At 42.3% G+C, this 23,158-nt stretch overlaps 1 protein-coding gene across 3 annotated transcripts; it reads left to right on the top strand.

Annotated features, from left to right (window-relative positions):
* Positions 1 to 1,786: 1,786 nt before the first annotated feature.
* On the top strand, positions 1,787 to 22,988 carry CABYR (calcium binding tyrosine phosphorylation regulated). 3 transcript variants are annotated; one of them, XM_030810637.1, is made up of 6 exons: positions 1,787 to 1,950; positions 5,986 to 6,154; positions 6,255 to 6,308; positions 17,120 to 17,461; positions 20,850 to 21,447; positions 22,904 to 22,988. In XM_030810637.1, coding segments are annotated over exons 2-6 (1,140 nt in total). In that variant the 5' UTR covers positions 1,787 to 1,950; positions 5,986 to 6,009; the 3' UTR covers positions 22,905 to 22,988. The 3 variants fall into 3 exon arrangements, with proteins under 3 accessions (XP_030666497.1, XP_030666496.1, XP_030666495.1); XM_030810636.1 differs by having other exon boundaries at positions 20,850 to 21,451; XM_030810635.1 differs by lacking the exon at positions 22,904 to 22,988 and having other exon boundaries at positions 17,120 to 18,400.
* The last annotated feature ends 170 nt before the right edge of the window (positions 22,989 to 23,158 follow it).

The following is a 23,158-nucleotide window of genomic DNA, read 5'->3' as shown; positions in this document are numbered from 1 at the left end:
CTGGTGACTGAAAGGGAGATGAACACAAGGCCAAGATCGTGAAACCACATCAAATCATTAAGAGTTCAAGAAATCAAAGCAGCAGATGGGCAGTGGTTTGAAAATTCTTGGTTAGATGTTTTCATTGTAACAATTTGCATTTCAGAATGACTTAGCCAAACAGTCACTGAAGAAAGAGAGAGTAAAATCTTGTTTTTTGAGTTACAGGTATTTCTGCATAATACCTTACACCTAATAGATGTTTGAGATGACCCACCAAGGTTAGGTTAAAAAAACCATAAATGTCTCCAATTCCAAAAGACACCATAGATGAGGTACTTAGAATTTTCAGTAGCTCAGTTCATTATGTCTCTGACAGCTACATGTGTTGTAAACCAAGCTATCAGAAACCATGACAGCCTCATCTCACTTTCATTTACATTAACAAAGTGGTGCTGGAGGCAAGTGATGAAGGATGAAAAATATCTGCAGACCCACCAACACAGTCTAAAAAAATTTCTCCCTTTTTTTTTTGGTTTTTTGTTTTGTTTTGTGAGACGGAGTCTTGCTATTTCTCCCTTTTTAAGTATGTAATCTTCCCGAGAAAAGGGAGCTTTCCTGGCACTCAGTAATAATTGTTAAGTGGATTAATGAATGGCACCAGATAATGCTGACTGAGGCCTTAACATTGCCTTTTATTGCAAAGTGCTCTGGAAGCCCTGATTTTTTCTGAATTAAAAAATAGGGTTTTTTTTGGGGGGGGGGTTGATTGTTTTTTTGTTTTGTTTTGTTTTGTTTTTGGTCCGATATCTGCCCTGGCGATGCTCTTTGGTTTAAAGTAGTTGCTTTTTAAACATTTGAAGATGGATCAAAATTAACGCTGCTTGTACTCTGATAATCACGATTACGGTGTTATTTAGAGCCCAGCCCAAATACCTGAGCCTAAATGAGTGAAAGAGCAGAGAGTGGGCGTTTTTTTTTTGTTTGTTTTTTTGAGAAGGAGTCTTGCTCAGTAGCCCGGGCTGGAGTGCACTGGCGCGATCTGGGCTCACTGCAACCTCCGCCTCTCCCTGCCTCAGCCTCCAGAGTAGCTGGGATTACAGGCGCCCGCCACCACGCCTGGCTAATTTTTTGTATTTTTAGTAGAGACAAGGTTTCACCATCTTGGCCAGGCTGGTCTTGAACTCCTGACCTCGTGATCCACCCGCCTCGGCCTCCCAAAGTGCTGGGATTACAGGCGTGAGCCACCGCGCCCGGCAGAGTGGGCGTTTTTAGATGCAGTATTCCTTTAGTTTGGTAAAATTGAGCTGAAGTTACACACAGTAACTCCTTGACTTGTTGCTGACGGTGTGCTTTGTGGGGATAGTTGGTGTCTGATCTCAACTGTGGAGAAACAGGAAGTTTCGGGATTTATGCTAAACTCCCATTCCACAGGCGAGTTTCACAAAAGAAAAAGTGCTCTGTTGCATACAATTATTCACTCTGTGTCTACAATGTGGCAGAAATTATTATTCCTAAAGGTCACCGAAGAGAGCTATAGTTCATGGGGCCAGGAGCAGTGTGTGGAATGGAGAGGCAGTGACAAGACAGCACTGCCATAAATCTCTTTCTTTCTTTCCAAACAAGCTCTAATTTTAGGCCCAACGACCAAAGACAGAGAGGCAGTCGCTTTGAGCTACTCCTGGCCGTTTGTTGGGAAATCACCTAAATCTGTTCAGATTTAGCCAGAAAACGGGAAATAAGTCTCCCTCGCCGGCCAAATCACGGCCTTTGTCGCTTTCGGCTCCCCATTGGCTGCGGCCCCTGGGGCCCCGCCTCCTTGCGTGCGTGCGGAGCTTTGTGATGCGGGGCTTCGTGACGCACGCCCTGATGCCTCCGGGGATATAAAAAGGCTCGCTAGCGTCAAGCTTCGTAAGGAGCCGCCGGCAAGGGGGCAAAGAGGAAGCTCTTAAGAGCGCAGCCGGAAAGCAGGTGGGGAGAGTCTGGAGAAAAGGCGCAACCTGCGGCCTCGGAGACAGTTATGCCTCAGGGAGTCTCTTGCAATGGGAGAGGTCGTCGGAGCCTCAGGTGTCGGGGAAGGCGGAGGGTCCTCAGAGTGGGGACTGAGGTGGCGTCCTGTGGGGCGGCCCCGGCCCACACCGGGGAGTGCGGCGACCAGACGGCCAGCTGCCGAATCTGGGGCCTCGGTGGGTCCGTCGCCCGCCTCTCCTGAACAAGTCCAGGCGACGTGAGCACGCCCAGCCTCCTACATTTCACTCCCGTCCCTCCCAAACAGACCTAGTGCAAAACGAGCACTGACACAACGGGGGCCCACACACCGGAGGTTCTTTAGGGAGAGGTCGGGGAGTGCGGTTACCTATGGCTCCGAAGTCTCCGCTGGCATCCTGAAGGGCATCGTGTTTCTCGCTTAAGGCGTTACCCTAGTGGTAGTGGGCGCATGGACGTTTACAGTTGGGCGGGGCAGGATTTAAATTCTGCCAGTGTTGGACCAGTATTGGTGATAGGAGAGATCTGGGGAGAATTATTAAGCTGTCGCTTTTAAATAACCCTGATAGTGTTTGTGACAGTTTTACCCGTTGACTTTTCTCAGCTTGCTCAGGACAGTTCTTTGTGGGGAACTGAACCTGTAGGACGTTTAGCGTCCCTGGTCCCACAAGTTCCCAAAGTCGGGGTGAGAACTAGTGGGAGGGGGGATCATGGAGTGCGTGGCCGCTGTCCCCACCTTTGGTAGCACCAACTTCTAACTGCCTCCTGAAAGGTTTTTGGCGCCATCATGGTTTCTGGGAGCCACTTTCTTTTTTTATTTTTATTTATTTTTTTTTTTGAGAAGGAGTCTAGCTCTGTCACCCAGGCTGGAGTGCAGTGGGCGCGATCTCGGCTGTCAGCTCCGCCTCCCGGATTCACGCCATTCTCCTGCCTCAGCCTCCTGAGTAGCTGGGACTACAGGCGCCCGCCACCACGCCCGGCTAATTTTTTTGTATTTTTAGTAGAGACGGGGTTTCACCGTGTTAGCCAGGATGGTCTCGATCTCCTGACCTCGCCTCGTGATCCGCTCGCCTCGTGATCCGCCCGCCTCGGCCTCCCAAAGTGTTGGGATTACAGGCGTGAGCCACAGCGCCCGGCCTCTGGGAGCCACTTTCAAAACGGTCTATCTACTCACTTTGGGTACTTAAAGAAAATTAGACATATGATATATATGAGTATGTATCAAATATATATATGTATCAAATAGTATGTATCAAACATATCATTGCTGCCTATGCCCCTTAGCATTTAGCATGTGGGACTGCTGAATCCCCACTTCTGATTTTTTTTAAAAATTCTTTTTTTGTGAGTACATACTATGTGTATATATTTATGGGGTACATGAGATGTTTTGATTCAGACATACAATGTTAATCACATTGTGGGGAATGGGGGGGCATCTATCCCCTCAAACATTTATCCTTTGTGCTACAAACAATCCAGTTACACTTTTTGTTATTTTAAAATGTACAATTATTGACTATAGACACCCTGTTGTGCTTTCAAGTAGTAGGTTTGATTCATTTTTTTATACCCATTAACCAGCCCCACTTTCCCCTCCCCCACCCAGGCCCCCATTACCCTTCCCAGCTTCTGGTAACCATCCTTCTCTATGTCCATGGGTTCGATTGTTTCAATTTTTAGCTCTCACAAATAAGAGACCATGCAATGTTTTCCTTTCTGTGCCTCACTTATTTCATTTAACATAATAATCTCCAGTTCCATCCACTTTGTTGCAAATGACAGGATCTCATTCTTTTTTAATGGCTGAATAGTACTCCATTGTATGTATGTACCACGTTTTCTTTATTCATCTGTTGAGGGACACTTAGGTTGCTTCCAAATCTTAGCTATTGTCAACAGTGCTAGAACAAACATGGGAGTGCAGATATCTCTTCTGTATACTGATTTCCATTTGGGTATATACCCAGCAGTGGGATTGCTGGATCACTTCTGGTTTTTTAAAGATGGTTTAATTCAGTAAATCTGTTGAATGATATTGTAAAAAGAAGTTTTCATTAAGGGATTCAATTATACTTAATTATATACTGAAAGGATTTGCTTTGGCCAGTACAGATTCATTTTGTCCTGACCTTTGGGAAGATGAGATGTGCTTTTAAGTATTGAACATTTTGCTATGAGATATTAGTTACTTTATAATAGAAGCTGTGCCCTTCTATAATTGTTGTAACTAAACTATGCCACTTAACCCCATGAAACTCATTATTTACTGTAGGGATGTTGAGGACATGGTTCATTGTATCATACTATTTGCTTTATAAGGACTTGGGGGAGAAATTTCTCCTGGGTTTCAGTATCCAGAATAGCTGTGGTTCTCCCAAACGGATGTGTTTTTCACCTCAGGAAACCTGAATCATTTAACCACCTATCTCCTATTTTGTCATGGCTGCTTGGTAGCTTAGGGACCGATTTGATGCCCATCTTTATCAAAGTGAAGGAGCTATGGCATGCATTGGAGTGCTAACTTTACCTGTAGCTTCACTCTGTTTTTCCTATCTTAGTTTTCCCCTCACCACTTTAGGGATTTTCTTAAATATTTAATTTTGTTCTTTAGAAGCCTTAGGTGATTTTTTTAGAAGGAGTCAGAATACATACACCCTGACACAGTTTCAGGTGGCAGCCTCTGCAACTCTGAGAATTACAAGTTGGTCTGTGCAATATCTCTGATACCACTTAAAAGCCAGAAAGGCAGAAGGGGAAACATAAGGGAAAATCTGGGAAGAGGGTAAGGGATATATGAGAAAAGAAAGGTACAAATGACAGTCGGTGGTATAATAATGCCACAAATAAATTATACCCACACTGATTAATGTTAAAAACAAAGTTATTCCTGCAGGTACAAAGCAGGCTGGAAAAACCCCAAAATTTAAAGCTAAAAAATGCACACTTAAACATGAGCAATGGTCGGGCGCGGTGGCTCATGCCTGTAATCCCAACACTTTGGGAGCCTGTGGGTGGATCACAAGGTCAGGAGTTCAAGACCAGCCTGGCCAAGATGGTGAAACCCCATCTCTACTAAAAATACAAAAATTAGCCAGGCGTGGTGGCCGGTACCTGTCATCCCAGCTACTCGGGAGGCTGAGGCAGAGAATTGCTTGAACCCAGGAGGGGGAGGTTGCAGTGAGCTGAGATTACGCCACTGCACTCCAGCCTGGGTGGCAGAGCGAGACTCTGTCCCAAAAAAAAAAAACAAACAAAAAAAAGCAACATGTCTGAGAATATATTTAGAAAAATAAGGAAAAACATTTTCTTACAGAAAAAAAACTATCTTGTAACTGTTTGATGAATATATGTACAGAAAGGCCAGTGCCTGTGTGGTTTGGAAGGACTTGTTTAGAAACAGATACATGAAATGTTAACTGCACAAAATATTCACTGAATTTTACAGAGGCAGGTTTTGTTTTTTGTTCTTTGTTTTTAATGTCCTCAGGGTCTTGGCAGGGCTTTTCCTATGGATTTATATAATGGTACTAGATTGCTCATCTGCACATAGTAGGCTATTGTTAGTAGGGTTGTGTTTTTTTTTTTTAAACTCCCATCAAGAATTAGCCCATTTTACTAAAATGAATATCTACATATTAGAACTAAAGCTGATAATTTTAATAGGAGATAGTTTATTCTTGGAAACTATAGTTAACTCTTAAGGACTATTATAGTTGCTTTGGGAGGCTGAGGTGGGCGGATCATGAGGTCAGGAGATCGAGACCATCCTGGCTAACATGGTGAAACCCCGGCTCTACTAAAAAATACAAAAAATTAGCTGGGTGTGGTGCCATGCGCCTGTAGTCCCAGCTACTCGGGAGGCTGAGGCTGGAGAATCGCTTGAACCTGGGAGGCAGAGGTTGCAGTGAGCTGAGATCACGCCACTGCACTCCAGCCTGGGCGACAGAGTCTCAAAAAAAAAAAAAACTATTTTAGTAAAACTAATTACTTCTAAGACTTTGTTTTTCTCCATTCTAGTTGAGTTACAGACATCCTGCCAAAATGATTTCTTCAAAGCCCAGACTTGTCGTACCCTATGGCCTCAAGACTCTGCTAGAGGGAATTAGCAGAGCTGTTCTCAAAACCAACCCATCAAACATCAACCAGTTTGCAGCAGCTTATTTTCAAGAACTTACTATGTATAGAGGTTTGTTATTCCTTTATATATTTGCTGCTTTGAAAAAGAAAACATTTTAAGTTAGGAATTTCATGTATCTTTATTTGATTTCCTGTATTGATTCCTTCAGGGAATACTACTATGGATATAAAAGATCTGGTTAAACAATTTCATCAGATTAAAGGTAAGTACCACAAGTAGTAATAGTTTTAATAATGATGTTTATTAATTATTGCATCATGACTAGCATATATTCAAACTTAAGAATGGTGCCCACAAATTATTTTATGTTTAATCATATTGGTCCTTTTTAAAATATATATATATATATTTTTTAGAGACATGCTCTGTCACCCAGGCTGGAGTGCAGCGGCGCCGTCATAGCTCACTGCAGCCTGGGCTCAAGGGATCCTCGTGTCTTAGCCTCCCAAGTAGCTTGGACTGCAGTTGTGAGTCACCATGTCCAACTAATTTTTTATAAATTTTTGATAGTGATGGAGTCTTGCCGTGTTGCCCAGGCTGGACTTGAACTCCTGGATGCAAGTGATCCTCCTGCCACAGCCTCCCAAAGTGTTGGGATTACCGGCATGAGGAGAATTGGATTTCATAGTAATAAAGACTCAAATTATGAGATTACTGAGGAAAGTTGTATAAATACTTTGTTGGAAGGTTTGTTTTTTTTTTTCCTTTGCAATGGAGTCTCACTCTGTTGCCCAGGCTGCAGTGCAGTGGCGTGATCTTGGCTCACTGCAACCTCTGCCTTCCGGGTTCAAGCGATTCTCCTGCCTCAGCCTCCCCAGTAGTTGGGACTCCAGGCGCCCACCAGCATGCCTGGCTAATTTTTGTATGTTTAGTAGAGATGGGGTTTCGCCATCTTGGCCAGGCTGGTCTCAAACTCCTGACCTCAGGTGATCCGCCTGCCTCGACCTCCCAAATTGCTGGGATTATAGGTATGAGCCACCGCACCCAGCCGCTGTGAATGGTTATTAGTGAGTCTTGATATTTTTGGATTATCCCAGTGAGAGTGATGATGAGCAAGGAATCAGGATGGGAAAAGCTGACATGAGCAGAGAGCTATAGCATATAACAAACAAGCTGAGAATAAAATAAAAATTGGCAGCTAGGCCTTAGATGCTACAGAGTACTAAAAGGAAGGAGATCTGCCAGTCCTTGAGTGAGATAAACAGGTAACACTTTCCACAAAATGGAAACATTTTAAGCAATGAATGCAGCTATGTCAGAGACCAACACCTAGAGGGCAGGGCATGATGGCTCATGCCTGTAATTCCAGCCTTTTGGAGGCTGAGGCGGGAGGAGGATCACTTGAGCCCAGGAGTCCAAGACCAGCTTAGGCAAAATAGTGAGACCCCCATCTCTAAACAAACAAACAAAACAAAAACACCCAGAGACCAGTTATGCCTCTACCAGAGGTAATGGAGAGCAGCATAAAAGGACATGTGGATCAGAGACAGAGCTTACCCCAGCACTCAGGAGTTCAAGACCAGCCTAGGCAAAATAGTGAGACCCTGTCTCTAAACAAACAAAAGAAAACAAAACAAAAACACCCAGAGACCAGTTATGTCTCTACCAGAGGTAATGGAGAGCCAGCATAAAAGGATATGTGGATCAGAGACAGAGCTTACCCCAGACTCAGCTTACCCCTCTTTAGAAGGAGGAGAACCTTTAATAAAGGAGCAATAGCCCAAAAGACTCACTAATTAACCAAAAGACTTTTAAACTAGAAGGGACAGATTTTTTAACCAAGATCAAGTTCTGCTATTGGGAAATAAGCATTTTAATGCAAGATGAGATCAGTTAGAGAAAGTAATACTTTTCTGGCATATCTAAGTCACAGTATGTAAATTTTGACCCCTTTACAACAGCATGGCATCCAAAGCTTTCTATGATTTCAGTCTGTCCTACCTTTGCGATCATTGCAATCATCTCATTTCATAGACCTCATGTGCCGTATATTTAAGACAATCTGTCATCTCCTGAAATGTGAAATTTCAAATCATTTGATTTGGGCTTATGTTCCTTCTCCCTCCAGGAGTTCCTTTCAACTCCTTTTTCTACCTTTTAAATCCTACATATCCTTGAATTCCGATCCATAATTTCATTTAACAAATATTTAAATTCCTGACAATTTCCAGATGCTGTGCTAGGTGAAATTCAGCAGAGAGGGAGAGATTTTCATTTCAGCTATGATAGACAAGCCAGTATTGGACTTATCCTCCAATCATAAACAGACATAAAAGCGGTATAAATTATATAAAACAAAGTCCAGCACCTAGATTCTTGGGAGAAAGGATTCCTAGATATTCAGCCTATATTCACAGAGGCTTTCTTCCTGAGGACACTTTCAAATTCTTGTGCAGGGTAATACAGCCCAAGCAGTGAGTGAAATCTAGGGAGAGGTGACAGAGGAGCAGAATTTGAGTCTTCCAGTGTGGCTGGGATGTGAGTGACAGTGCCAGAAAGGAGGCATTTTCAGAGAAGGACCTCCAAAAGTTTGCACAAAAATTTCCCTTGGGTTTTTGTCCAACTCCTAAGCTTGTCATGTGTGGTGTAAGACTTGAGGAAGTTTAGCAGAAAAGAGCTATTGGGAGACTGAAAGCTAAGTTGAGAGATCAGAACCGTTTAGTGTTGGGAGAGGCAAAATAGATTTTTGTGAAACCCTGGCAATTCAGTTGAGACCTCAGAAAGGTCATACACTATGAATAAAGTGTACTTTAAGGTATACATAGTGCACTGTCACACACTAGGAAGAAAGGTCATACACTGTGAATGTGCTAGGAGTAAGAACAAAGCTGAAGTATGCCCACTTTAACAGAATTTATAATCAAATCTCAAGAGGATCAAATTGATTTGCCATTAGAACAAAATCAGTACCATTTAGAAGAAAATAGCAATCAGAGCCTCTACAATGTGTCATTTACAGTTTCCAGCATAAGTTAAAAACTACTAGACATTCAAAGAAGCAGGAAGAAGTGACTAATAAGGGCTAAAACAACACACCCACTAGAAGCAGACCCATAGAATATCCTGATACTGGAATTACTACATGAGGTGGATAGAAAATAACCGTGATTGACATTTTGAAAAGATGGAAAATAGATGAAAAGATGCAGAACTTCAACAGAGTTAGAAACTACAAAATAAGAAACATTTATTCCATAACTGCAAACTATAAAATTATATGGCTTTATTAGAAGACAGAATTAGGAAACTAAAAAACAAGCCAACAGACAACAACCAAATTAAGGCAAAGAGAAAAATAGAAAAGAATGTAAGAGATGTAGATGGAACATTGTCAAAAGGTCTGTGTCCACCTGTAGTCTCAGCTACTCAGGAGGCTGAGGCACGAGAACCGCTTGAACCTGGGAGGCAGAGGTTTCAGTGACCCAAGATTGCACCACTGCACTAAAGCCTGGGTGACACAGCAAGACTGTCAAAAAAAAAAAAGTCTATGTCATTGCAGTCACAGGAAAAGAGTAAATGGAAAAGTAGTGGTATTTGAAATGGCTGAGAATTTTCCCACTCTGAAGGACAATAGTTTACAGATTCAAGAAGTCTAATGAACCTATGGCAGGATAAATACAAAGAAAATGACACACAGGTACATCACAGCTAAACTGCTGAAAAAGACAAAATCTTGAGAGTGGGCGGAGGGGTAAAAGGGCACATTACTTTTCAGGGGAACAATAATAAGACAAATAGGTGATTTCTTAATAGAAACCATAGAAGCCAAAAGACAATGGAATGACATAAAGTGACCTAGAATGCCAGCCTAGAATTAATATATACCCAGTGAATATATCCTTTAAAAAATGAATGCAAAATAAAGACATTCTCAGGCAGACAAAAACTGAGAATGCATTGCCTACTCTACAAGAAATGCTTTTAAAGAAGTTTATAAGCAGGGCATGGTGGTTCATGCCTGCAATCCAAGTGCTTTGGGAGGCTGAGGTGGGAGGATCACTTGAGGCCAGGAGTTTGAGACCAGCCTCAGCAACATAGTGAAACCTTGTCTCTACAGAAAATTTTTCAAAAATTAGCTGGGCATGGTGGCACACACCTGTAGTCGTGGATATTCAGGAGGCTGAAGCTGTGATCACATCACTGCACTTCAGCCTAGGTGACAGTGCAAAACCATGTCTCAAAAAAAAAAAAAAAACCTATAAGCAAGCAAGGAATAAAAAGGAACTTCCTAAATCTAGGAATGGGTACACACAAAAAAACTTAACAGATGATCCAGTTGACCCATTATGCCCAATGGTGAATATTGAATGCCTTCCCCTCAAGACTGGGACCAGGACAAAGATCTCCAATATTACCATTTCTATTTAGCTTTGTACTGTAGGTTCTAATCAGTGCCATAAGGGAAACAAATTTTTTTTAAAAAGGAAGGGCATATTAAGAAATAAAACTATTCACAGATGACATGACTATGATGTAGGAAATCAAAAATAATCCTCTTCTTTTTAATCAGCTTTATTCTATAGAGGAGAGGGTATATGGGACACAGCCCAGATGTTTATGGGCAGAAGGTTTAAAAAAGCACAGATACATTATCTAGTAGCTGTAAATCTTAAGATAATGAATTCAACAAGTACCCAGAGGGAAAATGGATATTATGGAAGTCATAGAATAAAAAACAGATATGGTATCTAAAGAGCAGCATTTAACACAATCCCCCTCTGTCATGTTTCTTTATGACTTCTAATTTATGCCTCATATCAGTTTGGAAAGCTTTCAGCTGCAAGTAACAGCAAACCAGTTAAGAGTGACTTTAAGAAAACAACATATCTGAAAAGGTGTTCATTCTGCTCCTAATATAACTTAATAATAAGTATCACATATCTAGGCATTCTGCTGTGTCATTCTTAGGATGTTTTACATGTCCCCTCATGCTACTGCTCCAGGTGTTATTCCTGTGTTTACATCAGGAAGAAGGAGAAAGTGGTGGCACTAGTGACATTTGTTCCTTTGATTAAGAAAGGAACATTTTTGCAAGTTTTCCAGCAGATTTCCACTTCTGTCCCACAGGCCAAAGGAGGCTGATAAAATTTATGGTAAGGGACATCAGAATTGTCCCATGTATTGTAGGACATCTAGCATCCCCGATCCTGCCTCCTAAAACACTAATCCCTCCCAGGTATTGAAATAAATAAAAATGTCCCCTCTACATCTATGAACATTCTCAGTGGAAGGGGGATACTACTACCCCTTGAGAGCCAGTGTGCCATTAGTGGTTTATCACCTGGGGCTGGGTACATTGCTACCACTAATCTAGCTAAGATTATCTTGGCAAAGAATAAGGGAATGTCTGCTATTCCACCCACCCTGCTTTAATTCTTTGCCCTTAAGTGAAGTTGGGAGAGATGAGGTTTGGTAAAAATGTGGGGAGGGGGGGATGTGTTGGGAGTGATGGGGTGAGGGAGACAGAAACAGACCCGGAAGAGAAGAGGGAAGGACGAAGCCAAAGAGATGCCAAACTGCATTTGGTGTTGCTCCCTGTGGCCCAGAGAAGTTTGATGGCAGTGCTGGAGAACCAAGAGGAGAGTGAAGGCAAAGGGGCATGGCATGGGAGAGATTACCTAGGATAGGCTGAATGGCTATTCTCCCTCAAACTGGCCATGCCATCTTTTGCTTTCCACCTCCTACAGTCCAAATTACTAGCCACTTTCACACGTGTTCCTTATTTCTAAAGCTTAACCAAAATTACCTAAAAGCCACTGTACCCCATACATATTTCAGTCACTGTGCTGACTACATTGTCATATAATCAATCATCTGCCTGTATCCTTAATCAGAATGAGATCTTTAGGAAGTCTTATTCCTCTTTGATAGATGGTACAATTAATGTTTGTTGAATGAAGAAAGAGTGGAAGGAAGGGCAAGGAGGAAGAGGGGAGAAAAGAAACAAACTACCTACTTTATAGTCTCTGGTATTCTCATTCCAATCAGTTCAATACAGACTAGCTGGAATCTTCTGTTTTAAATTCTTAAAAGACCATGTACCATACATATTCCTGACTTTAAGCACTCTCTTTGAGCTTCCCACCTCCAATTCTTTTTTTTTTTTTTTTGAGATGGAGTCTCACTCTGGCCCCAGGCTGGAGTGCAGTGGCGCAATCTCGGCTCACTGCAAGCTCTGCCTCCCGGGTTCATGCCATTCTCCTGCCTCAGCCTCCCGAGTAGCTGGGACCACAGGCGCCCGCCACCGTGCCCGGCTAATTTTTTGTATTTTTAATAGAGACGGGGTTTCACCGTGTTAGCCAGGATGGCCCACCTCCAATTCTTATACAGCTTCTTGTATCTCTTGTTAGGCCCTGCTGCTTATACACTTCTGGTCTTTGATACCTTTCAGACTTCCCATTCCATGCCAGAATATGTCCTTTTCCTTACGCTTCTTGGGCAGTTATGTACCCCAGTACCCTGAATCTCCATATGAGTTGTGCGTATTTAAAAAAATACCATATGCTTGGAATTTATCTCTTTATCTTACTCGTTTCATGGAAAATCAGGATTCTGCAATGAATTTTAAAGTTAGCCAATTTGAGTCATTTTATTATACTTAAAAAGGAACTTTTTTACAAGAAGGAATGCCTTTAGTTATGTTCCTAATTCTTAGTGTGTATAGTTTTGTCAGCTTAAGTAGAACCAGATCACTGAAGTCATAGTGGGTTAATCTTCGTAAGATTGATAAGATCAAGCTTTAGCAAACCTAGTTTACAAGTTGAAGAAATTCTGTCTTATACAACCGACATAATCTCAAGGTTACAAGTCAGCGACTGTTATAAGTATTTAAAGCCAACCTTAAAACATTAGAGAAAAGCTACCCTTCTTAATAAAGATAATGACATGAACTCAATATAGATTTACATTATATGTATATAGTAACTAGTGAGTATATATTTGCCAACATTCTTTCATGTATTCCAAACAAAGCCAAATGGCTGATCTAGTGTTCGCATTTTTTTTTTTTTTTTTTTTTTTTTTTTAAGATAGAGTCTAGCTTTGTTGCCCAAGCTGGAGTGCGGTGGCACAATCTCAGCTCACTGCAACCTCTGCCTCCTGGGCTCAAGCAATTCTCCTGCCTCAGCTTCCTGAGTACCTGGGATTACAGGCACGTGCCACTGTGTCTGGCTCATTTTTGTATTTTTAGTAGAGACAGAATTTCACTATGTTGGCTGGGCTGGTCTCGAACTCCTGGCCTCAAGTGATCTGCCTGCCTCAGCCTCCCAAAGTGCTGGGATTATAGGCGTGAGCCATTGCGCCTGACCTACTGTTTGCATTTTCAGAAACACTATAAAAGTTTAAGGCATCTGGTCTGTTTTTTAATTATGAAAAAATCCACAAGTATATAACACACACATATAAAGAAAAAACATCCTGTATTTTACCACCCAGTTTAGGAAATAGCCAATTTAATTTTAATCAAAACTGAATTAAAGATATTTGAGATTTATATTTTTAATTTGATATCACATTTTCAAAACTTTTCTGTATCGCTTTTTAAACGGGTATTGATTCATTCCTTCCCCATTTATATGTGATTTAGAGTTTATTCAGTGCTTTCAGATATATTATTTCACTTAATGTCCACAGAAACTCCATGAAGTCAGAGTTATACTCCCCATTTTGCAAGTGAGGAGGCCTGAAGCTTGGAACAGTTGACTTGGTCATGCAGCTATTAAATCTCAGAGCCAGGACTGGAACCTAGGTTTTCTCATTAACTTTTTTACTATGAGAAAGTTGCAGGGAAGAAAACAATATCATACCTTCCCTGGTAAATTGTTAAGGATTCATAATTATAAATGCTTTACCTTTCCAGAATGGTGGTTATAAGGGATGTTTTTGTTTAACAGAGGACTTCTAGAGACAAAAATATTGAGCTTTTTTAACATTTAAAAAATTACATTTTAATCTCCTAGACGTAATTTCAGGTACCATGAACCTGTGAGGGAGACACTTTTAATTAAAAGAGCAAGTGGTCCTTTCCAGAGTTGCCTAAATCATACCACAAGCAACCTGTCGGGTCCCATGCAGGCAGTCTAGGGATTGCAGTAATCCAATCCCTAGATTGGCTGCATTCTTGATAAACGCTCATGGTAAGTAAATCAGTGGTTGGAGAATTTAAGACCTAATGGGGGAAAATAGTTAGGGAGGCCTTGAATTGGTGTGGGTATGGGGAGGTGAGTCTGGTTAGGAGTTGGACTTGGGTTTTGTTGTTGCTTTCATTACCTTCACTGTACTACAAGCCTCAAAACCTAGGAGAAGGCTGCCTGAGGGTGGGGCTGGGGTGCCAGAGGGTATTTCTCAGCATCTGTGGTTCCCCCTCAGCTTTCAGCCTTCTCTGCCAGCATGCCCCACAAAGGGCCTCTCTCTCCAAACTCTTGCCCCCCTCTCCTGGTGGCAGCCTGCTGTCTCTTGTTTCTTAGCCTTGGGCTGGTTAGCAGTGCAGGAGGTTCCCTGTTGTTCTGGGCCTGCCTTAGGCCTAGGCTGGACTTGTGCACCTGGGCTTTGGACACGGGGCTTTCTCGGTGTTCCTGCCCTCCGTCATGTGGTAGCCAAACTCTGCCTTCTCTCTGTGGTCAGTCTTGGGCCAGTGTCTCCTGTCTCTGCTCTGATAATAGGAGAGCTCTCTCTGGCCTTCAGCCCTGCCTCCATCTTTCATGTGAGGCCCGTGGAAAAGTGTTTGCTAATGAGTGTGAATTCTCCTTGGGTCTGGAGTCCCAGGTAATTCCAGACTGACATCTAGTGCACCTTTGGCCTTTACCAGTACATTAAGATTATAGGTACATTCTTACCAGCTGGTGTGATGGCAGCCTATTCTTTCTGAGCCCTGCTACAGCTGAGACTGTTCTTATGTCCCTTTTCTCCTTGGAGAGGGGCTGGTTCCTCTTTTGAAATCAGATTACTTGATTACTTGGTTACCTTTTGACTTCAGCTCTCTGCTGGACTCAAGAAAAGTTATGATTTTGTGGCTTATCTATCTGGCTTTTTCCTGTTGTTATGATGGAAACAATGTATTTTGTAGCTTTCTATATCCTAAGCATAAGAGTAACTATCCCAAGGTCAGGCTTAAGTAAGATTTTTTGGCTGGGTGCGGTGGCTCAACCCCTGTAATCCCAGCACTTTGGGAGGCTGAGGCAGGTGGATCACAAGGTCTGGAGTTCGAGATTAGCTTGGCCAACATGGTGAAACCCTGTCTCTACTAAAAATACAAAAATTAGCCAGGCGTGGTGGTGAGCACCCATAGTCCCAGCTACTCAGGAGGCTGAGGCAGGAGGATTGTTTGAACCCGGGAGGTAGAGGTTGCAGTGAGCCGAGATGGAGCCACTGCACTCTAGCCTGGGCAACAGAGCAAGACTCCATCTCAAAAAAAAAAAAAAAAAAAAAAAAAAAAGATTTTTTCCTTCCTCTGAACTCCAAGATCTTTATTAGTTCCAATTAGGTATTTGTACTTTTTAACCTATATTTGTCTATCTTATTTCCCCTATTAAATGTAAGCTATATTGAGGTCTCGTCTTAATAGTCTTTCTATCCTCAGCAGTGCCTAGACCATTCTTACATGTAGCATGTAGCACAAGCACTCAGTCAAATGTGTTGGTGGATAAAAGGGCTTTCCTAAAAAGTGGATGGGAAAGTCCTGAAGAGGTGAATGGCTAGGCAAATGAGGTTATTGTTCTAAGCAGAGGGAGGTAACGATAGATGTGGCTTTCTCTTTTTGAATCTTTCTCTGTATGTGAGCATTTGGTATAATGTCCATGTCCCGAATTAGAAATCTTAATTGAATTTATAGAACATCAGCAGCCAATGTCAAAGGAGACACTGCAGGACACTGCTTTTCAGAATGCAGCTGAACCTATTGAAAACATATCTCCAAAGTTTTGACTTGAGCCAAATATATTCTTATGAAGCAAATTCTGCTTTTCTTATAAATTTCATTAGAGAAATGCTTCCCAAAGGAAAATTCTCAGCAAACAGATGTGAAAACTTTTGGTAAGTTAACGACTAAGGTAGTTAGGTGTGTGGGTGATGCACATAAAATATTACAGCAGTTTTCCAGCTCTAGGATTTTGTATATGTCATCAGCTGTTGTGACCTTCCAACCCATGAGAATTTTCCTCATGCCTGAGGATTCACTTAAGTCTACACTTTCAGATCCAGAGATATCTTTCTGTTCCTCTTGGCTGGGTCAATCTGACTTTGGCTGCATGATCACACATCACTAACAGGTTACCATTTTTAGGTTAGAATATGTGACCTTCTTAAAGTAAAAAAAAATCCTATAGTCCTCTAGCTTATCAATTCATTAAGTTAAACTTTATATACCAATTTTCTTAAATGGAGGAATGCCTTTATTAATATGCAGCATCTAGGTCCTTACTAAGTTACTACACCAACAAAGATGAAATAATTTATTGCCCAAGTTGGTCTCCCCCCCACCCCACCCAACCTTTTCCCCCAGTTTTGTGTGGAAGTTTGATCAGGAGCTTTTTCCATGGAGGTTTTCAGCTTCCTTATTTCTAGGCACAAAGTTATGATCTTTCCCTTGATGCTGACCACCTTAGGATGATATCTGATTATTAGTCTTGCTATTGTGCTATTAAGAGTCACTTATTTCTAAGGAAATGAATTGAGGGTCTTGGAGTAGATAAGGATAGGAATGTTTTATTACCCACACTACAGATGTTGGAAAACAAAGCTGAAAACTCTTCTATATTTGTGTCTATACTGACATCTGAATGATGCTTAACCCATTATTGCTTTTTTATTGCCGGGGGGGGGGGGTGCTGTAGAGATGGGGTCTCACTGTTGCCCAGGCTGGTCTTGAACTCCTGGGCTCAAGCGGTCCTCCCGCCTCAGCCTTCCAAAGTGCTGGGATTACAGGCATGAGCCACTACATCCCTATTATTGCCTTCTTTAAAAATCTTTTTTTGGGGGCATAGATGCTAATTAACCCATCTGGTTGTTGTGTTTTAGTAGAGAAATGGTCAGAAGGAACGACACCACAGAAGAAATTAGAATGTTTAAAAGAACCAGGAAAAACATCTGTAGAATCTAAAGTACCTACCCAGATGGAAAAATCTACAGACACAGACGAGGACAATGTAACCAGAACAGAATATAGTGACAAAACCACCCAATTTCCATCAGTTTATGCTGAGCCAGGCACTGAGCAAACAGAAGCAGTTGGTGATCTTTCTTCCAAACCAGCCACCCCTAAGACTACTACCCCACCCTCATCACCACCTCCAACAGCTGTCTCACCAGAGTTTGCCTACGTCCCAGCTGACCCAGCTCAGCTTGCTGCTCAGATGTTAGGTAAAGTTTCATCTATTCATTCTGATCAATCTGATGTTTTAATGGTGGATGTGGCAACCAGTATGCCTGTTGTTATCAAGGAGGTGCCAAGCTCAGAGGCTGCTGAAGATGTCATGGTGGCTGCTCCTCTTGTGTGTTCTGGAAAGGTGCTAGAAGTGCAGGTTGTGAGCCAAACATCTGTCCATGTAGATTTGGGTTCTCAACCTAAAGAAAATGAGGCTGAACCATCAACGGCTTCCTCAGTCCCCTTGCAGGATGAACAAGAACCTCCTGCTTATGATCAAGCTCCTGAGGTCACTTTGCAGGCTGATATTGAGGTTATGTCAACTGTTCATATATCATCTGTCTATAACGATGTGCCTGTGACTGAAGGAGTTGTTTATATCGAGCAACTGCCAGAACAAATAGTTATCCCTTTTACTGATCAAGTTGCTTGTCTTAAAGAAAATGAGCAGTCACCACCAGTTAGTCCCAAATCTGTAGTAGAAAAGACCACCTCTGGCATTTCTAAAAAATCTGTAGAGTCGGTAAAACTTGCACAGTTGGAGGAGAATGCAAACTATTCTTCCGTATATATGGAGGCAGAAGCAACAGCTCTGCTCTCTGACACATCTTTGAAAGGTCAGCCTGAGGTACCTGCACAACTCCTGGATGCAGAGGGCACTATCAAAATAGGCTCTGAAAAGTCTCTGCACCTTGAAGTGGAGATCACTTCAATAGTCTCTGACAATACTGGGCAGGAGGAGTCTGGGGAAAATTCTGTACCCCAGGAGATGGAAGGCAAACCTGTGCTCTCTGGGGAAGCTGCAGAAGCAGTGCACTCAGGTACATCTGTAAAGTCATCTAGTGGCCCCTTCCCTCCTGCTCCAGAAGGCCTTACTGCACCAGAAATTGAACCAGAAGGGGAAGCAACAGCTGAATAAGGTTTGATGAAGCCAGGTAAGAAAATCAGGTATTTCCATTACAAATTGCATTTCAGGTGACATCTGTATTTCAGGTAGCCATCTCTGTAGGCTCCCTGCAGATTGGTCAGTCTTTATTTTCAATAGATTTTTTAAAAATGCCAAAGCCATTTAAAGGTTTTGTTGTATTTGAGATTCTACTACTATGAGAGGAGTGATTTTAAAGTGATGTCCCCAAAGCCTGGCCTCAGAGTTTGGTCATCCAGCACTTTTGTGTTATTCTTTTGGACATATTATGTAGTCAACAACAGTATAGCCTGTTGTCAGGTACAAAATATATTCATGTGATCTGAATATGCTGATTGCAAAACTGTAATGAGAGGGTGTTTGAAATTTTCCTCTTGTGAATCTAAAATTAAACCACAGCAATGCATTTACATAGGCTATGGCATTTTAAAAAGTGAAAAAATGCTGGTGTGCTTGACTGCTTTCACGCTGAGTCAGGGGAGCTCTGTGACCAGGTTTGGGGTGCTGGGCCATGCGTTTGTTTTCTGCCTGGGAGCTTCCTGCAGCCGAAGGAGCAGCTTCATAGCTAGATGGAGAGGGGAAAGGTCAGAGGAGCCGGGAGGTATCAGCAGCAGAAACGACAGCCCAGCACTTGAACAGCAATAGACGCAGTTCACGTAATTGGCTTCCTTTGATCAGTTCCCTCTCCCTGGCAAGTGCCAAAATCAAGCTGCTTTCTTGGCTGTTGAACTATCACCATGTTTTCCTGTGACAAAGACATGATGTGACCTTCATCTCCATCTAATTATGGCATTTGGTCTGCTCACCTTCCTGCCTTATGGATAATTGCAGGGGCCCTTCTCTTTTTAGGGACAGAAGGGACATGCATGAGCCAACCCCCCATTCCTTTTGCAAAAACTCTCTCAATCCTGACTCTTAACTGAGCCAGAGTGATTCAAAAAGTGTTAGCAAAGCAGGTATTTAGAAAAGATCACATTTTGTCTGGCAGTGTGGCAGAGATTCTGCACAGCTGGAAAGGCAGAGGGCAGCGCTGGGAGTGGAGCGTGTGGGACTGGCACTATATTTGTGGCTTAAGCAGCACATCCAGACCAAGTCACTGTTTTCAAATGCTTAACTATTTCTAAAGGACAACAGTCCACAACACTAAGAGGATATTAACCAAAAAGTCAGATTATCAAAACCTCTCTCCCTGTGAGACAGCTGAAGACCTGGCTTGTACCTATTTTTCAACAAGCTTAAAAAAAAAGATTACTTGAAAGTGTCTGGAGCTATTGGAAAAATGGCCACTTAATCATGTGCGTAGTGTTTTTTTTTTTTTTTGAGACGGAGTTTTGCTCTTGTTGCCCAGGCTGGAGTGCAGTGGCGTGATCTTGGCTCACCACAACCTCCGCCTCCCGGGTTCAAGTGATTCTCCTGCCTCAGCCTTCCGAGTAGCTGGGATTACAGGCATGCGCCACCATGCCCGGCTAATTTTGTATTTTTAGTAGAGATGGGGTTTCTCCATGTTGGTCAGGCTGGTCTCGAACTCCTGACCTCAGGTGATCCACCCGCCTCGGCCTCCCAAAGTGCTGGGATTACAGGCGTGAGCCACCACGCCCGGCTCGTAGTGTTATTTTCTTTTCAGGGGAAGCAAAAAGGCTGCACCGGGGATAGGTGGCCCAGTGTTCCAAAGGTGAACTAGGCACATTTGGGCAAAGTGAAACTCCTCTATTGGGAACCTTTTCTCCGAGGTCCCATCTTCTGGGACTTGGTTCTCCCAAGACAGTACTGTCTTCAAGAGGCAGGTCACACTTGCATTATAGATGGCACTCCTAAACCTCTTTTTCTCAACCCAAAGAATCCCTGTGGGACCAACCAGCCTTTTACTGCCACCAAGGATCTATGATTTCAAGTCTTGCCTAAAAGGGGTGCTCTCTGGGGTTCTCAATCCTAGATTATGTGACGTTTTATGTGTGGTAACAAATTAATGGGAGATAATGGTGCCTGTGAAGGGCCAGAGAGATTTTGATTATGTGGTGAAGATGATACTTAGTGCTAACTTCTTTAGGAAATAAAACACTATGCAGACGCACTAACGCTTCCTTTAATGGCTTAACACACTCTTCAGTTGACTTGGGTAAAGCTAAAGGTTGTGTTGACCAGTTTCGTCTGCGAGGATCCTATAGAAGCCACGTCTAAAGTTGAAGTAGCTGGAAACCACAACTTAGAATAAGAGCGCTTCTTCAGCCACAACTGTAGGGTCCCTGCCACTTGCCACCACAACACTGTTCTCGTTTTTCAACTGTAGAGAATCTCTTTCACACTGTCAAACACGATTATGCAGCCCTCTCTATAGCATGCTCTATGGTACATATCACTACAGCTGTTTTATATGTAAAAGAGACTTACAAAGACATTACTATGCATAGTGCCTGATACAGAGACCAAAACTTTAATTCCTGCAAAATTTTTTTTTATAGCAATGGCAGCAAGTGAACGAGGACAACCACCACCATATTCTAACATGTGGACCCTATATTGTCTAACTGATAAGAATCAACAAGGTCACCCATCACCACCACCTGCACCTGGGCCTTTTCCCCAAGCAACCCTCTATTTATCTAATCCTAAGGATCCACAGTTTCAGCAGCATCCACCAAAAGTCACTTTTCCAACTTATGTGATGGGCGACATCAAGAAGACCAGTGCCCCACCTTTTATCTTAGTAGGCTCAAATGTTCAGGAAGCACAGGGATGGAAACCTCTTCCTGGACATGCTGTTGTTTCACAGTCAGGTGTCTTGAGATATGTTGCAATGCAAGTGCCCACTGCTGTTCCTGCAGATGAGAAATACCAGAAACATACCCTAAGTCCCCAGAATGCTAATCCTCCAAGTGGACAAGATGTCCCCAGGCCAAAAAGCCCTGTTTTCCTTTCTGTTGCTTTCCCAGTAGAAGATGTAGCTAAAAAAATTTCAGGATCTGGTGACAAATGTGCTCCCTTTGGAAGTTACGGTATTGCTGGGGAGGTAACCGTGACTACTGCTCACAAAGTTCGCAAAGCAGAAACTGAAAACTGGTAGGTACAGTTTCCTACCATAATATTTAGGCCTTAACACACGCGCATTTTAAGCATTTTGATTTCTTGACCTAGAGATTTAGAGATTTAAAAACAATTTGAGATAATAAGTTGGGGTATACTCTAATTTCCTGGGGTTATTGTCTCCAACTTCCTAACCACCAGTTACTAATAAATGCACAGCAGGTGCACTGTACCATAATGACTCATGCCAAGGATTTGATGCCTGATACGTGAAACTAATGAACTCAGTCGCCTTTGACTACCTAGTCCATTGTCTAACACAGTGGTAGATGCAAAAAGGGGATGGATTTTTAAAACAGGACAATTTAGTTGGCATGTTTAGGGAGTAGGGAGGAGATGGGAACAACTGAAGAGCAAGGTAAGAGAGAAAAGTCTTGATTATGTAACGGAGCACTTAATCCACGTGGTAAGAGGCAGTAGATGGATAAGTGAGAGGCAAGAGTAAAGAGCTAAACAACAGCTGAGGTTAACTGTGGATGAGAGAGTTTGATCACTCACAAATCATTTTTTAATTTTTCATTCATACTTAATGCCAAGCCTTATGCTAGCCGTCCTCCCCTATGTGTGGACAGTAAAGTGAGCAAAAACAAGGGACCTACATCTTAGTTGGGGAGACAGACAAAAAAGTGTATTACAACATGTAAAGTATTATGGAGCAAACAAGGTACTGACACAGGCCTACCTTTGTCACTATTAGATAGGGTGTTCAGGCTCAGATGTAAACTGACACCCGAGCACGAGAAGGAGCCAGCTTTGCACAGTGCACCCAGTCTGTGTCCTAGGGCAGAAAAGAACATGGGGGTTCCAGAGACAGCAAAGTAGGCCACAGTGAGACTGGCTGGGGGGAAATGGGGAGATTGTATAAAATGAAGAAAGATTTTGATTGAAAGTTCAATGGGAAGGCAGCACAAGTGTTTTAAGCAGAAGAATGATTGATTGATTGATAGAATCAGATTCCTGTTTTTATTAGATCCCTCGGGCTGCTATGTGGAAAACAGATTAGCAGTAAGGGGGAGGTCAACAGAGGAAGTGGGGAGATGAGTTGAAAGTACAGAAGTGTTATATACCAATTAGTTACTTAAAATAATTAGTGGGAATTTTAACTTGAACATCTGAGAGATCGACAAAAGCTAGATTTCATTCATAAGCAGGCTCAAGGACAAGTTACTATATTTAAGGAAAGACAAAATTATCTTAGGGCTACATGTACTTCTTCAAACTCTTTATGGACTTACTTCTAGTGGAATTGCCAAAATGGCTGTTTTCAGCATGAAATTGCTGGGATATTTCAGTGCAAAAGCCCATAGGTAACTAGTTAAGCTTAGTAACAGAGCAGGAGGGTAAACCTTGCATTTCTGATCTTCTACTCATTTCACATGTTCAGTTTCATGTTTAACTTTAAACAATGCAATGTTTGCATTATTCCTAACAGATCCAGAAATGACGCTGTTTGGGTCAACATTTCAGGGAGGAGTCTGCCACCAGTGTAATGTATCAATAAACTTCATGCAAGCATACAATTTTGTACTGCCTTTTTTTGTAATTTAGGAAGACTACAACCAACCAACCAAACACAAAAGGCCTATCTTTTCAGACTTATAAAGCAATAGCATTTTCCAACTCCTATGTATATACTTTTAAACCATTCCCACTCTAACAAACAGATCTAGTAACAAATTTTCTAACC

The sequence above is a fragment of the Nomascus leucogenys genome, chromosome 4, assembly GCF_006542625.1.
Source record: "Nomascus leucogenys isolate Asia chromosome 4, Asia_NLE_v1, whole genome shotgun sequence".
NCBI classification, from domain to species: Eukaryota; Metazoa; Chordata; class Mammalia; order Primates; family Hylobatidae; genus Nomascus; species Nomascus leucogenys.
The sequence above is the reverse complement of the archived record's forward strand: the minus strand, read 5'-3'. Positions and strand labels throughout refer to the sequence as shown.

Coding starts and splice junctions, on each gene's coding strand:
- CABYR (XM_030810635.1), top strand. CDS start 6,010: ATGATTTCTTCAAAGCCCAGACTTGTCGTACCCTATGGCCTCAAGACT. Junction 6,155..6,254: donor AGAACTTACTATGTATAGAG/GTTTGTTATTCC, acceptor TGATTCCTTCAG/GGAATACTACTATGGATATA. Junction 6,309..17,119: donor ACAATTTCATCAGATTAAAG/GTAAGTACCACA, acceptor GTTGTGTTTTAG/TAGAGAAATGGTCAGAAGGA.